This window comes from Peromyscus maniculatus, chromosome 5 (assembly GCF_049852395.1).
Source record: "Peromyscus maniculatus bairdii isolate BWxNUB_F1_BW_parent chromosome 5, HU_Pman_BW_mat_3.1, whole genome shotgun sequence".
Classification (NCBI taxonomy): Eukaryota; Metazoa; Chordata; class Mammalia; order Rodentia; family Cricetidae; genus Peromyscus; species Peromyscus maniculatus.
Window position 1 is genome coordinate 38,061,060 of NC_134856.1, and position 12,141 is coordinate 38,073,200.

The following is a 12,141-nucleotide window of genomic DNA, read 5'->3' on the forward strand; positions in this document are numbered from 1 at the left end:
TTAAATTTTTGTTTATTTTGAGACAGTCTCACTATGTGGCTTTGGCTAGCCTGGCACTCTATGTAGACCAGGTTGGCCTTGAACTCACTAAGATCTGCCTCCCAAGTGCTAATTAAACTTGTGAACCACCATGCCTGGCCATTTTATTTTTATACAATGTGTTTTAAGAATAACTCTTTAAACTCTTAAAGGCCAGGTGGTGATGGTGAGTACCTTTAATCCCAGCACTAAGAGGCAGAGGCGGGCAGATGTGAGTTCCAGGACAGCCAGGGCTACACAGAGAAACCCTGTATAGAAAAACAAAACAGCAACAAAAAACAATAACTCTTAGACTGAATACAGTGGCACACACTGGTAATCCCAACACCTGGGAGGCCAAGACAGAAGGATTGCAGTGTTTTCAAGGCCAGCCAGGGTACATAACAAGATTCTATCTCTTAATAAATAATAATTTCAGCCACCATTTCTCATGATCAAGCCCATCTTGTTAAACCTGGTATTAAAAAATACTTGTATTTTTCAGTGGAGTGCATTTTAACTCTCAGGCCATCGCTCCTACCATTGAGCAAATTGACCAGTCTTTTGGCGCAACCCATCCTGGAGGTAAGCCAAGTTCACCTGATTCACCTGGTGGGTGGTGTGATCTCTCCTCGTCTCAGGTATTTGGATGGGTGTGAAGGACCCCTCCTCTCCCTTGTTGGCATCCTAGTGGGTCAGTTCAGAAACTAGAATAAGGAATTCTCTTGCTGTAATCATTCCTTCCTGCCGAGCGGTTTACATCGGGGAGTAGATCCAGTCAACTGTCCCTCCTTCTCCTCCCCACAGTGTACAACTCTGCTGAGCAGCTCTTCCATCTCAACTTCAGAGGACTCTCTTTCTCCTTCCAGCTAGACTCGTGGTCGGAGGCTCCCAAGTACGAGGTTGGCACTTCCTGTCCCTTAGTATGTTTTATTTCCCAGTGTCCATGCGGAATAAGGAACTAGATAGGACACCTTTCTAGGAAGACGGTATTCTGCACTGCAAAGGACATTAAGGCCTCATATTTTCACAGGTTTATCCAGCCATCTTCTAACTTAAACATCCTAAACCGAGATTAGAGAGTTCATTCTCTGAATTTTCAGTTACTTGTTGCTTTAAAGATGAACAAGCCAGAGGTGATGATGCACACTGCAATCCCAGTACTTAGGAGGCTGAGGCAGAAGGATCTGTGGTTCAAGGCCAACCTGGGTTAGGTAAACCCTGTCTCCAAACAAAAGCAATAAAACTCAAAGATGCACTTGCTTATCTAAAGTGATTGCTTATCTAAAGTGAGTTAGTTGACTCCGAGCCAAGTTTGATCATGTGCTTTGACCAGACCAGTTCTTAAAGACCATTTGGTGCCAAGGAGGACTAGATGCTGAGTCATGTGATCTCCATAATGTTCTTAATAAAATTTTTGCCTTGTTTGCAGCCCAATTTTGCTCATGGTCTAGCTTCTCTTCAGATACCCCATGGAGCAACTGTAAAACGAATGTACATCTACAGTGGAAACAGCCTCCAGGATACCAAGTAAGTGTGAGGGACATGAGCTTTGTGCTGGGCCCATGACCTGTCTAGGAGGGAGATCCATGTCTTGTTTATTCCATGCCTCCTCCAGGGCTCCTGTGATGCCCCTGAGCTGTTTCCTGGGGAATGTATATGCTGAAAGTGTAGATGTTCTTCGGGATGGAACTGGACCCTCAGGGTTGCGACTTCGCTTACTTGCTGCAGGTAGGTTCCCCCATGGTATCCATGTAGAGACACTACCATCCGAAGCATCTGATGAGATCTCGTTCCTGGTTTATAGACACGTTTACCATTACGTTCCTGTGTTGGAAAGGGACCACTGTTATGCCCAGATCGCAGGGACCCCCAAAAGACCACCACAAAGACCAAATCCCGCATGTAAAAGCAAAGAGCCTTTATTTCAAGCTCCAGAGCTTGGTCCTTCTGTCTGTCCAACATGGTTGTGAGAGCAGAGAGCCCTGAGCTCAGGTGGAGCAGAGGTTGGGATGAGGGGATTTCTAAGGTCCAGGACCCTGATTGGCTGACAATTGTCTAGGGGTATCTGTAAAACAAAAATAGGTGTGTGCTAGACTCAAGGACATCTGGCCACTTTATCTAATGGTTGGAATGTTTAGGATGTCAGGTACTTCCTCACTCCTGGGTGGTATCAGCTTAAGGCTTTTCCTGGATCTGTGTGTTGCCTGCCAGTAAGCCTATCACAGAAGCTGTCTAGGCCCCTAAGCCTGTCATGGCTGCTGTGTGGTCAAGCTATTTTGGGGCCCCTTCACACCACTAGCTCTCAGGTTTCCTTGTATAAACACTAATCACAGTTGTGAGGTCTCTATCTCCCAGAAGCAGAACTTCCTAATACTTAGTACTTAAGCAAGTTTTTTGTAGTCTTTGTTGCTCAATTGTCCCATTTGTAAAGTAGGTGTAATGGCATAATTCCTTTGTGTCTGCCATGAGCATTTGAAAGATGATTGACCATAAAGTGCCTGGATGGTTGGCTAGCACCCAGCAAAAGTTCAACAAATGTCCCCTGGCCTAGGTATGGGCACACATTCCAGACACCTAATCACCACTTAAAGATCAGTGAACTGGGGCTGTTAGAAGTGTCACAATTTTAGCATGAGTAGCATGGGCATCTTCTACCTAAAAATAACCTGGAACTTATAGAAGCCCAGAAGATCCATGGGATGATGCTCTGAATGGCTCTAAGTAGAGAATGATTATTCTGTGGGAGCCCCAGACCTTCTTGGGGGTCTTGGCCACTGGTCCAAGATCCTTCCCCAATCTGACTATAGCCCCCACACACCCACCTTAGAATTTTTACCTGCTACTTACCACCTCTACACATGTTCCTGGCCCAACTTATCTAGTCCCTAAAACCATTTCAAGGATGAACACCAGTCTCCTCGCCCTTCTCCCTGCTGGAGCTCACAGGCCTCCCTTCCTAACAGCCCTGGCTCTTGGGCCTTGGGATAGTTATCCTTGGCTGGAATCAAAAGAGTGTGCTGCTATTTTTTTTTTTTTAAACATGGGTGCTGGGAGTTCAAACTTAACTACCTTCTTAACTACCAAGCAGTCTCTCCCTAGCCCTACAACTTTATCTTCAGTAAGTGGGTTTGGGAGGTTTTGTTTTGTTTTCAGAGACAGGGTCTTATAATGTAGTCTGGATTGGCCAGGAACTTGAATCATCCTCATGTTTTGACCTCCTGAGTAATCGGATTATGGGGAAATACTACCACTTGTCTGTCTTTGGAAATCTGAATAAACAACAGTAGTTTGCACATCAATACAAGGCTTGCACATAAGGCCACTGCAGAGACATATACCTTTGCAGTGATTTCCAGATTGTTCCTGAATATGTCTGGGCTGCAGAGATCATGCCTTCTTCTAGCTCTTAGTCCAGCCAGCATATCTCACCCATTAGGATCTTGTATTATCCCCTGGGTGTGGTGGCTCAAATCTGTAATCTCACCACTTTAAGAGACTGGGGGTGTGGGGGATCACCATGACTTTGAGACTAGCTTGGGCTACATTTTAAGGCCCTGCCTCAAAAAAAAAAGGTGTTTACTGAATTAACTTCTGAACAATTAGTCTGCAACCTCTGGTTAGAACTTTCTTAGAATATATATAGTTATTGTTGATGATGATGGCTAGATTGATTATGACTAGTACGACTATTATTGATTGGAGTTGATTATCTCCTTTATTCTTTATGTGTGTTCCAGGGGTCAAACTCAGGCTTGCAGAGTGAGCACTGTACACTGAGTGTTGGCTCCAAAATATGTTTTATAACTAAGGCAGAACAACTACCTACAGGAATATTGCACTTGAACTGTTCTTTGACAAAATTGACATAGAACAGGCAACAAAGTCGGGTGATGTTCTATCTCTCTTCTCAGGAGGATCATTCCTGAATACAGCAGGGTCTCAATCTAGAACAGCAGTGATCACAGACGACAAGAGGAACCCATTGAGTGTAGAGATTTCAGCCAATGCTGCCTGTCTTCTGTATAGCACGCTTCTAATACTTCTCACTGCCTGAACTGTCAGTGGAGGAAAAATACTTTCTGTTATTTTACGAAGTGTCCAATCCAATTTCCTTTGGCAAACACAGAGGTTTTCTCCAACCCATTTTGCATATCTGTTTCTTGGGTAGTGTAGCTCTGGTGATATTTTAAACAAGAAGTCAGTTCAGTTGTGGCCACCACAATCATTGGTAAAAAAAGGTACTTAAGAAATCACAGACTGAGAGCAGTTGTACCTGGATGGTCTTCTTTGTCCAGTAAACTCATTAAAGATAACCTTGGAACATAAAAATGTGTCCATGTCAAATTAAAAAGTGAAAACACATGGGGCTGGAGAGATGGCTCAGCAGTTAAGAGCACTAGTTGCTCTTCCAGAGGACCCAGGTTTAATTCCCAGCCCTTACATGGCAACTCACAACTGTCTGTAACTCCAAGACCTGACACCCTCACAGAGACATACATGCAGGCAAAACATAGAACAGCAAACATAACTGCAAACAAATGTTATCAGCTATCTCCACCTTTGCAACGTTTATGGTGGATGTTTTATAAGGTTACTTCTAACCTGTTGGCTGCTTTCAGCAAATGATTACCACAACATCTACAAACACACATATATTACTCCAGATTGGGCATGGAAGAGTATATCATATAAGATTAAAGCTATACATGAGCTAGGTTGCAAAAGCTGATTGTGTTGGAAATATATGGCATAGTAAGGTTAATGCATTGTTTTCTTAAAGGCAGGTTAAACAGACTGAGTACACAGTAGGACAGCACAGACAGGTTAAGTACATAGTCTTAAATGATCTCAAGGAGTATGTTCAAAGCCAGGCAATGGTGGTGCACACCTTTAATTCCAACACTCCAGAGGCAGAGGCAGGCAGATCTCTGGGTTGGAGGCTAGCCTGGTCTGCAGAGTGAGTTCCAGATAGTCAGGTCTATACAGAGAAACCTGTTTCAAGAGAGAGAGATTTTTATAAAAATATGTGTTTTTATATACACATATGTATATATATAAATTTATTACATATATCATGTATGAGATACACATACATATATATAATTACAGTAAGACAACTGGAGACTCTGGGCTCATATTAGCAGGACTTTGAATGTGTTCTGTAGGTCACCAAGGCTTGCCTAAGCTGCAGTATTTATGAATGTTATAAACATCATGAACATTGTGCTCTTCCTAGGACCTGGCTAATTTAAATAGTAAAAAACCTCAAATCTGTGATCCTTCTACCTCAGATTCTTTGTTTGCCATTCAGAGTATATGTGCTGTAAGGTGGTGGTAGCGTACACCTATAGTTCCAGCTTTTGGGAGGTTGTAACAAGAGAATCATGAGTTTTGAGGATAGCCTGCCCTTCATAGTAAGACCCTGTCTCAAAAAGAGTTGGTGTACTGAGAATAGAATTGAGTTAATCAAAGAACTTGGCACCTAATTATTTCAGATTTGGGTTCTCTGAAGTTGTTCAAATACAGCAAGTTGATTGTTACACATGAAAACGTTAAGACAAATGTAATAATGCCTTTGCAGAGTAAGGTGGTGTATTGTTAACATGACACCAGAAATTTTCTCTGACTTTTGGCTACTTTTAAAAAATACGTTAATCATCTATATCTCCCACCCACAGAATGTGGATATTTTACTTTCATTATGTCTGCCACTTACGATACAAGCACTTCTCCATTTGTATGGGTATATCATTGAACCAAACAAACTTTGACACATCACACTGCTTTTGCTATTTTTCTTCCTGGTTTGCCTCTTTAAGTGATAGTATTCTTATTCCCTGGGTTGGAAGGCACTGTCAGATATTTCTTTAGGGTGAGGAAGTAAACAGTCATATACTTGACTCTTGCTCTTCTGGAGAAGTGGTTCTGTAGGTACAGCCTCTGGTTAGTGTTATAGAAAATATCTCTTGGCCTGGCGGTAGTGGCGTACACCTTTTATATCAGCACTGAGAGGCAGGCAGATCTCTGTGAGTTCAAGGCCAGCCTGGTCTACAGAGCGAGTTCCAGGACAGCCTGGGATACAAACAGACCCTGTCTCAAAAAACCAAAAGAAAAGTGTGCCTCTTGCCAGGAATGGTATATATGCCTTTATTCCCAGCACTCAGGCCGAGGCAGAGGATCACAGATTTGAGGTTTTTTAACTATTCATGTTCATAATACCCACTGCTGCTGCTGCTGCTGCTGCTGCTACTAATAGCTATGCAATGACTAGATCACACTTAAACTCTCAACAGTAGACATTTTGGGAAGAGATGAGGCAGTTTTACTCACAGTGTTCTAGCCCATGGTAGGTAATAAACACTTGGGTAACTTGAGTTGCTTGAGTTTGTTATCACACTGCCTGTATAATCTTAGCACTGGAAATAGAGGCAGGAGGATCAGGATTTCAATGTCATCCATTGACTCCTTTGCAAGTTTGAGGCCACCTTGGGTTATGTGAGCTCTTGTCTCAAAAAACAAAATCAATATATGGGTTTGTTTTTTGAAACAAAATTTCTTTGTTCGACAGCCCTGGCTGTCCTAGAACTCTAGACCAGGCTGGCCTGGAACTCAGAGATCTGCCTGCCTCAGCCTCCTGAGTACTGGGATTAAAGGCCTGTGCCACCATGCCAAGCAAGAAATACATGTTAAAAAGAAAATAAGTACTTAAGTGTTTGGTGAATAGATTAATTGTCCAGAGTCCCTGGCACTATTTTCAAGTAGGTAGTGGTTTCTCAAAGTCTTGTTTAATTAATTCCTTTTGACCTGGTATTTACACTTGAATACAGTCTTGTCCTTTGCCTAGTCAAGAGGAAGCTGTTAGCTTCTTGGAGAAAAATGACCTTGGGTTGCTGTGTTTCCAGTCCTGACCAGAACCTGACAACCTTTCCCTTGTGTACAGGTTGTGGACCTGGAGTATTAGCAGATGCCAAAATGCGAGTATTTGAACGCTCGGTGTATTTTGGTGATTCTTGCCAAGATGTCCTTAGCATGCTTGGCTCTCCACACAAGGTCTTCTATAAATCCGAAGACAAGGTAGGGAAAGGTATTTACAGTGTGACTAGTCAGTCCCTCCCTTTATTCACCAGTACTTTAATATGCATAAATGAAGTCTGATGTTTTCCCACAGAATCTGGTCTACTTGAAGAAAACGCTTTTCTCTGAGCCCTCTTGGCCTAATGACTCTGAACTGTCACTTGTCACTTCTGCCCACTTGGAGATCTGTCCATATTAACAGATCTGCCTCCCCACAGTCTTAATTATCTAACCGCTTAATATTAGACAAGGAACACAATGTATGCTTTAACTAGAAACTATTTTAAATGGATTTTAATTTATTGTTATTTTCCCCCAACAGATGAAAATTCACTCTCCTTCCCCTCATAAACAAGTTCCATCCAAGTGCAATGACTACTTTTTTAACTATTTCACTCTTGGAGTGGTAAGTGTGACAACTCGAAAAGGGTTTCACTTCTGTTGCCATAGGCAGAGCACCCTTGAGTACCTGTGTAAACATGTGCAGCCATTACCTTCCAGGCAATCAAAGAACTTTGGCTCCTCCTCATGGTTGTGCCAGGTATTATTTTTCATAGGTTCTGGTACCCAGTGTAGACATTCCTGCCACCAAGAGTACTGAGAAACATCAGGATGCTGGGTTTGCTGGTACATCCTGCATTCTTTTTGGGGGAAAACATGCTTCACTATATGGGAACCATGGAAATCACTTACTTGCATTAAAATGGGGAGTTATCCTGTAATACATAAGACACTCTTCTGAAGTCTGAGGGAGACTGGAAAGGACCAGGCAGTAAAAGTGTGCTTTTGTATTTTTAGAGAAAGCACCCCAGAGACACAAATGCAGCTATATATTCTGGACCTAAGCCGCTAGTGGAGTTGGTGGTATCACCAGGGTTGGCAGTCTGGTTGGTGGATAGGATGCACGTTTGAGAAAGGATTGTATAAATATGCCAGAAGGAACCATCTCAAGGCAAAGTTGACCTGTGCCATGGGTTGTTGTTGTTTTTTTACTTTTGTTTGAGACAGGGTCTTGTTATATAGCCAAGGCTGGTCTCAGACTCTGAATCATCTCATGTCTGTGATTACAGGCATGTGTTTCAATACCTAGCCAGACCATGAGTCTTAAATTACCTTTGAGCTTTCCATGGTCTGAAAGTTCAAAGGTAGAAAGAGTAGATGATAGAGAGGGAGAAAACGAAATTGGGCACACCTATATGGAAAGGCCAAGACAAGTCAGGAATCTGACTTGGGGAGCTTTATCGGGACAGACTTCTGAGGGTAGGCTAGTGGTAGGAGGGAATGGTGCTGTTGGAGTTCAAGGGCCAATGGTGGTAGTGAGAAGGATTGCCAGAGTCCAGCTTAAGTGGGGTTCAGGTCCCAAAGAGGAGGTGTGGAGTCAGCAAAGAGAAGGAGGAGACTGACGATCTGAGGGTGAATTGGGATGGCTGCTCATTTATTGAAAAAAGGCTACAACTTTTATACTCCATAACTGCACAAAAGATTAAATGAGAGGAAGGGGGATTGTGAGCAAGGACTGAGGGGGCCAGCACTGACCTTGGCAAGTTAATAGGCACCACAGTCATGTTAATGGAAGAGCCACAAGTTCCTCTTGCTAGATAAGCAGCAGTGGTCGCCATGCGGTCCACAAAAGGTGGCAAGAATGGAGAGCTTCGGTTGACTGTTGGTAAGGGAGTAGAGTGAGAAATGACCCTGAGATTCCCTGACCTCAGCAGCCCACGAAAACTAGGAAAGTGGTAGTTACAGGAGGAAAGGGTCAGTAGGTGGCATCAGTTTCAGGTTTGAGTCCTAGTGAAAGGTTGGATTGAATTCCATTAGTTGTCAGTTTCTACAGAAGCAGAGGGCCTGGTTGGTTATAGCATTTACCTAGGTGTCCTGAGCCTTTCAAGGGTGACTTTTGAGCTGAAATCTGCATTTAGAGGGGATTTTTCTTGGCTGTTTAAATTGGTAAGCAGTGCATCTGTGGTCCCTCTGCCTGCCAGGACCTCCACAAAGATGCCTAGTTAAGGCTGCTGGGAATATGTGGGAGGAAGCTGCTAGCATTCTCATGGTTGAAGATCCCACGTTGGAATGTTTTTGGTAAGGCCCCTGACCTTCCTTGGTAACTTTTCCTACTTGAACATCTTATTCTCTTTGTCAGGACATCCTCTTTGATGCAAATACACACAAAGTGAAGAAGTTTGTCCTGCATACCAATTACCCTGGGCATTATAATTTTAACATGTGAGTACATCTTTGGTGAGCAAGAGGAACTGAACTTTGGCTGAGTGTTAAATGTGTCTCTACCAGATTTCTTCCCTTCAGTTGTGGTGCTGGTGATTGAACCCAGGTCCTGGAGTTGGCTGTGTAAGCACTTTACCACTGAGTGACACTGTCTCTACCTCACACTTCCGTTTCATGGGAAATCAGTGTGTGCTGAGTGTCTACTGTGTTCCTGCCCAGGATTCAGTGCTTTAGATTTGTGTGTGTACTCAGTTTACAAATCGGGAGATACAGGCAGAAACGGTTAGATCTTCTTTGAGAAAGGGTCCTGTTCTATCACTCTGGCTGGCCTGGTATCCAGTAACACAGGCTGACCCCAAACTCAAAGCACTCCCCATCTCTCAGCCTCCCAATGCTGGGATTTCAAGTATGAGCCACCATACCCAACTGGAAACCTTTATAGCTTATGTAATAGTCTTTTTCCTGGGAGTCGTGTCCTTTTTCTGTTTGACTTCAGTTCCTGGGTTGGGCCTTCCCCAGTGAATGTTGTCAAAGACCCCAGGCCAGGGCTTTGGGCAGGTATATTGGGTTCTAGCTTTTATGGGATGCAGGGTAGAGATGTGAGAGCAGTTGGGCCAAGAAACAGCACTTACTTACCCATCTTCTTTCTAGTTACCACCGCTGTGAGTTCAAGATCCCACTAGCCGTAAAGAAAGGTGAGTGCAGAAGTATCTCAGGTTAGAGGGGATGTGGAATTACTGGGTTAAGATGCAGGGAGAGGCAGCAGAGTGCTGGGTCAGGCTGGTTAAGTGTTTGCTCACTGTCTCTTCCCCAGAGCCTCAGCTCCTTTGGGATGGGTCCTTTGTTTTGGAGGCCATGAAGGCCTTCTCCTGTGACTGGGACTGTTGGCTAGTGGATGGAGGAGTTTCCTGTCTACAGATTATCATCCAGCACTCCTTACACATCCTTTGTTCCCCCTGCCAATTAGTGTGGCTCACACCAAGACTGGCCTTCCTTTGCTTTCCCACATCCTTCCCAACAACCTCTCTTTGCTCCCCATATTCTCCAACCACAGCAGGAAGGGTGACTAGGTCTGGGTTCTGCCTGTGGCTGGGGCTACAGCTAGCCAAGACCAGCCAAACCCAGCCTATACCATCTTCTCTTTCCAGAAAATGCAGGTGGTCAGACTGAAACATGCACAACCTACAGCAAGGTGAGCTCTTATTTCTGTCTAATAGTCTGAGAATAAGGTGGCTACGTATGTCTAGGTCCGTAAACTGGGCATTCCATTAGTCACAGCGTGGACTAGTCCTTGTTGACCTCTGCTGCCCCTGTCCCTTTTGCAGTGGGACAACATCCAGGAGCTTCTGGGCCATCCTGTGGAGAAGCCTGTTGTCTTGCACAGGTAAGTGGGAGGTGGTTGTGTCTGGCCACCCCATCCTGCTCCTTGAAGCTCAAAAGGCTTAAGGAAGTCTAGCAGTGGTTACTATACAAACTACACAAGTTTCTGGACTAGGGATGCAGCTCAGTATAGTGCCTAGCATGTGCCAGCCCTGGGCTAAATTCCAACCTCCGGGGTGGAGTGGCGGGAGGATATGTTGGTGTTGCTAAGACATACTTCCTGCCCCGTCATGTATGTTCAGATTAGATGAGGTGATCCTTGTGTTTACTTTAAGAGGTTGTCCCTGGTATAGCTTCCCTCCCCCTGCCCTGTCTCTCGGGGTCCTCTCTCCCCTTATTCACAACAAGCAGTTGTCTGACTCTCTGTCCTCAGCTCTCCTTTCCCATCAACTCTGCCTTGTGCTGTGTAGTTCATTACCTCGTGGTTGCCGTGCTAAAGTGCCCTCCCACCTGAAGGGCCTTCCTGACTTACCACCCCATTCAGTTCTGTAATAATTGTCCTAATTTGATCTCTGTTGCTATGGGAAGGAAAGGGTTTATTTGGCTTGCACATCTGGATTAAAATTCATCATTAAGGGGAGTCAGGGCAGGAACCATGGAGGGAAGCCACTTACTGGCTTGCTTTCCATGGCTTGTTCAGTTTTCTTTCTTTTGAGGAGTGGGTGGGTGGGTGGGTGGGTAGAAAGATTCTTTCTATGTAGCCCTAGCTGTCCTTGAACTCTCAGAGATCCATCTGCTCCTGCCTCCTGGATGCTGTGATTAAAGGCCTGTGCCACCATGCCCAGCTACAGCTTGTTTTCTTACACAACTCATACACAACTCAGCACCCCCTGCCCAGGAGTGGCATCATACATGGTGTGCTGGGCCCTCCCCCATCAATCATTAAGAATGCCCTACAGACATGCCCTCATGCCAATCTGATGAGGCAGTTTCTCAGCTGAGAAAAGCAGCAACTTCCCTTTGATCTTTGAGTCATAGATGAACCTGAGTTTAATGAAGCTACTTCTTACCACTTGACCTTGAGGGCCTGTGTAGGAAACACTGTCATGAAAGACCACTGGCCAATAACCCACATCCCAGAAGGGACCGGGCCTTCTGCTGTTTGGCCTTTGTTTCACTCTTTAATTGTGGATTCTCTGGCCCCAGGTCCTCATCCCCAAACAACACCAACCCATTTGGCTCCACATTTTGCTTTGGTCTTCAGCGGATGATCTTTGAGGTAAGTCCTGGAGGCCAAAGAAGCTGCTAAGGGCTTTGTGGTTGTAGCAAGAACAGGCAAGTGACTGAGAATTGTGGATTCTCCTCATCTGTCCATGCTGGACAGATGCACCCTTCCTCATCTCTGCTGTCAGAGGTTCAGAAATGTAGATAAGAGAGCCAGTGAGATAGCGCAGCAGGTAAAGGCGTGCACTGCCAGGCCTGAGGACCTGAGTTCAATCCCTG

At 44.6% G+C, this 12,141-nt stretch overlaps 1 protein-coding gene across 1 annotated transcript in view; it reads left to right on the forward strand.

The window, feature by feature from the left end:
- The window catches only part of Phaf1 (phagophore assembly factor 1), a 30,468-nt gene that overhangs the window by 16,278 nt on the left and 2,049 nt on the right, over positions 1 to 12,141 (forward strand). The window contains exons 5-15 of the mRNA XM_006986779.4: positions 524 to 603; positions 826 to 920; positions 1,451 to 1,548; positions 1,637 to 1,749; positions 6,962 to 7,095; positions 7,418 to 7,501; positions 9,236 to 9,318; positions 9,970 to 10,013; positions 10,467 to 10,510; positions 10,644 to 10,702; positions 11,845 to 11,917. Of these exons, the coding sequence (XP_006986841.1) occupies positions 524 to 603; positions 826 to 920; positions 1,451 to 1,548; positions 1,637 to 1,749; positions 6,962 to 7,095; positions 7,418 to 7,501; positions 9,236 to 9,318; positions 9,970 to 10,013; positions 10,467 to 10,510; positions 10,644 to 10,702; positions 11,845 to 11,917 (907 nt within the window). The remainder of the gene's footprint in view (positions 1 to 523; positions 604 to 825; positions 921 to 1,450; positions 1,549 to 1,636; positions 1,750 to 6,961; positions 7,096 to 7,417; positions 7,502 to 9,235; positions 9,319 to 9,969; positions 10,014 to 10,466; positions 10,511 to 10,643; positions 10,703 to 11,844; positions 11,918 to 12,141) is intronic.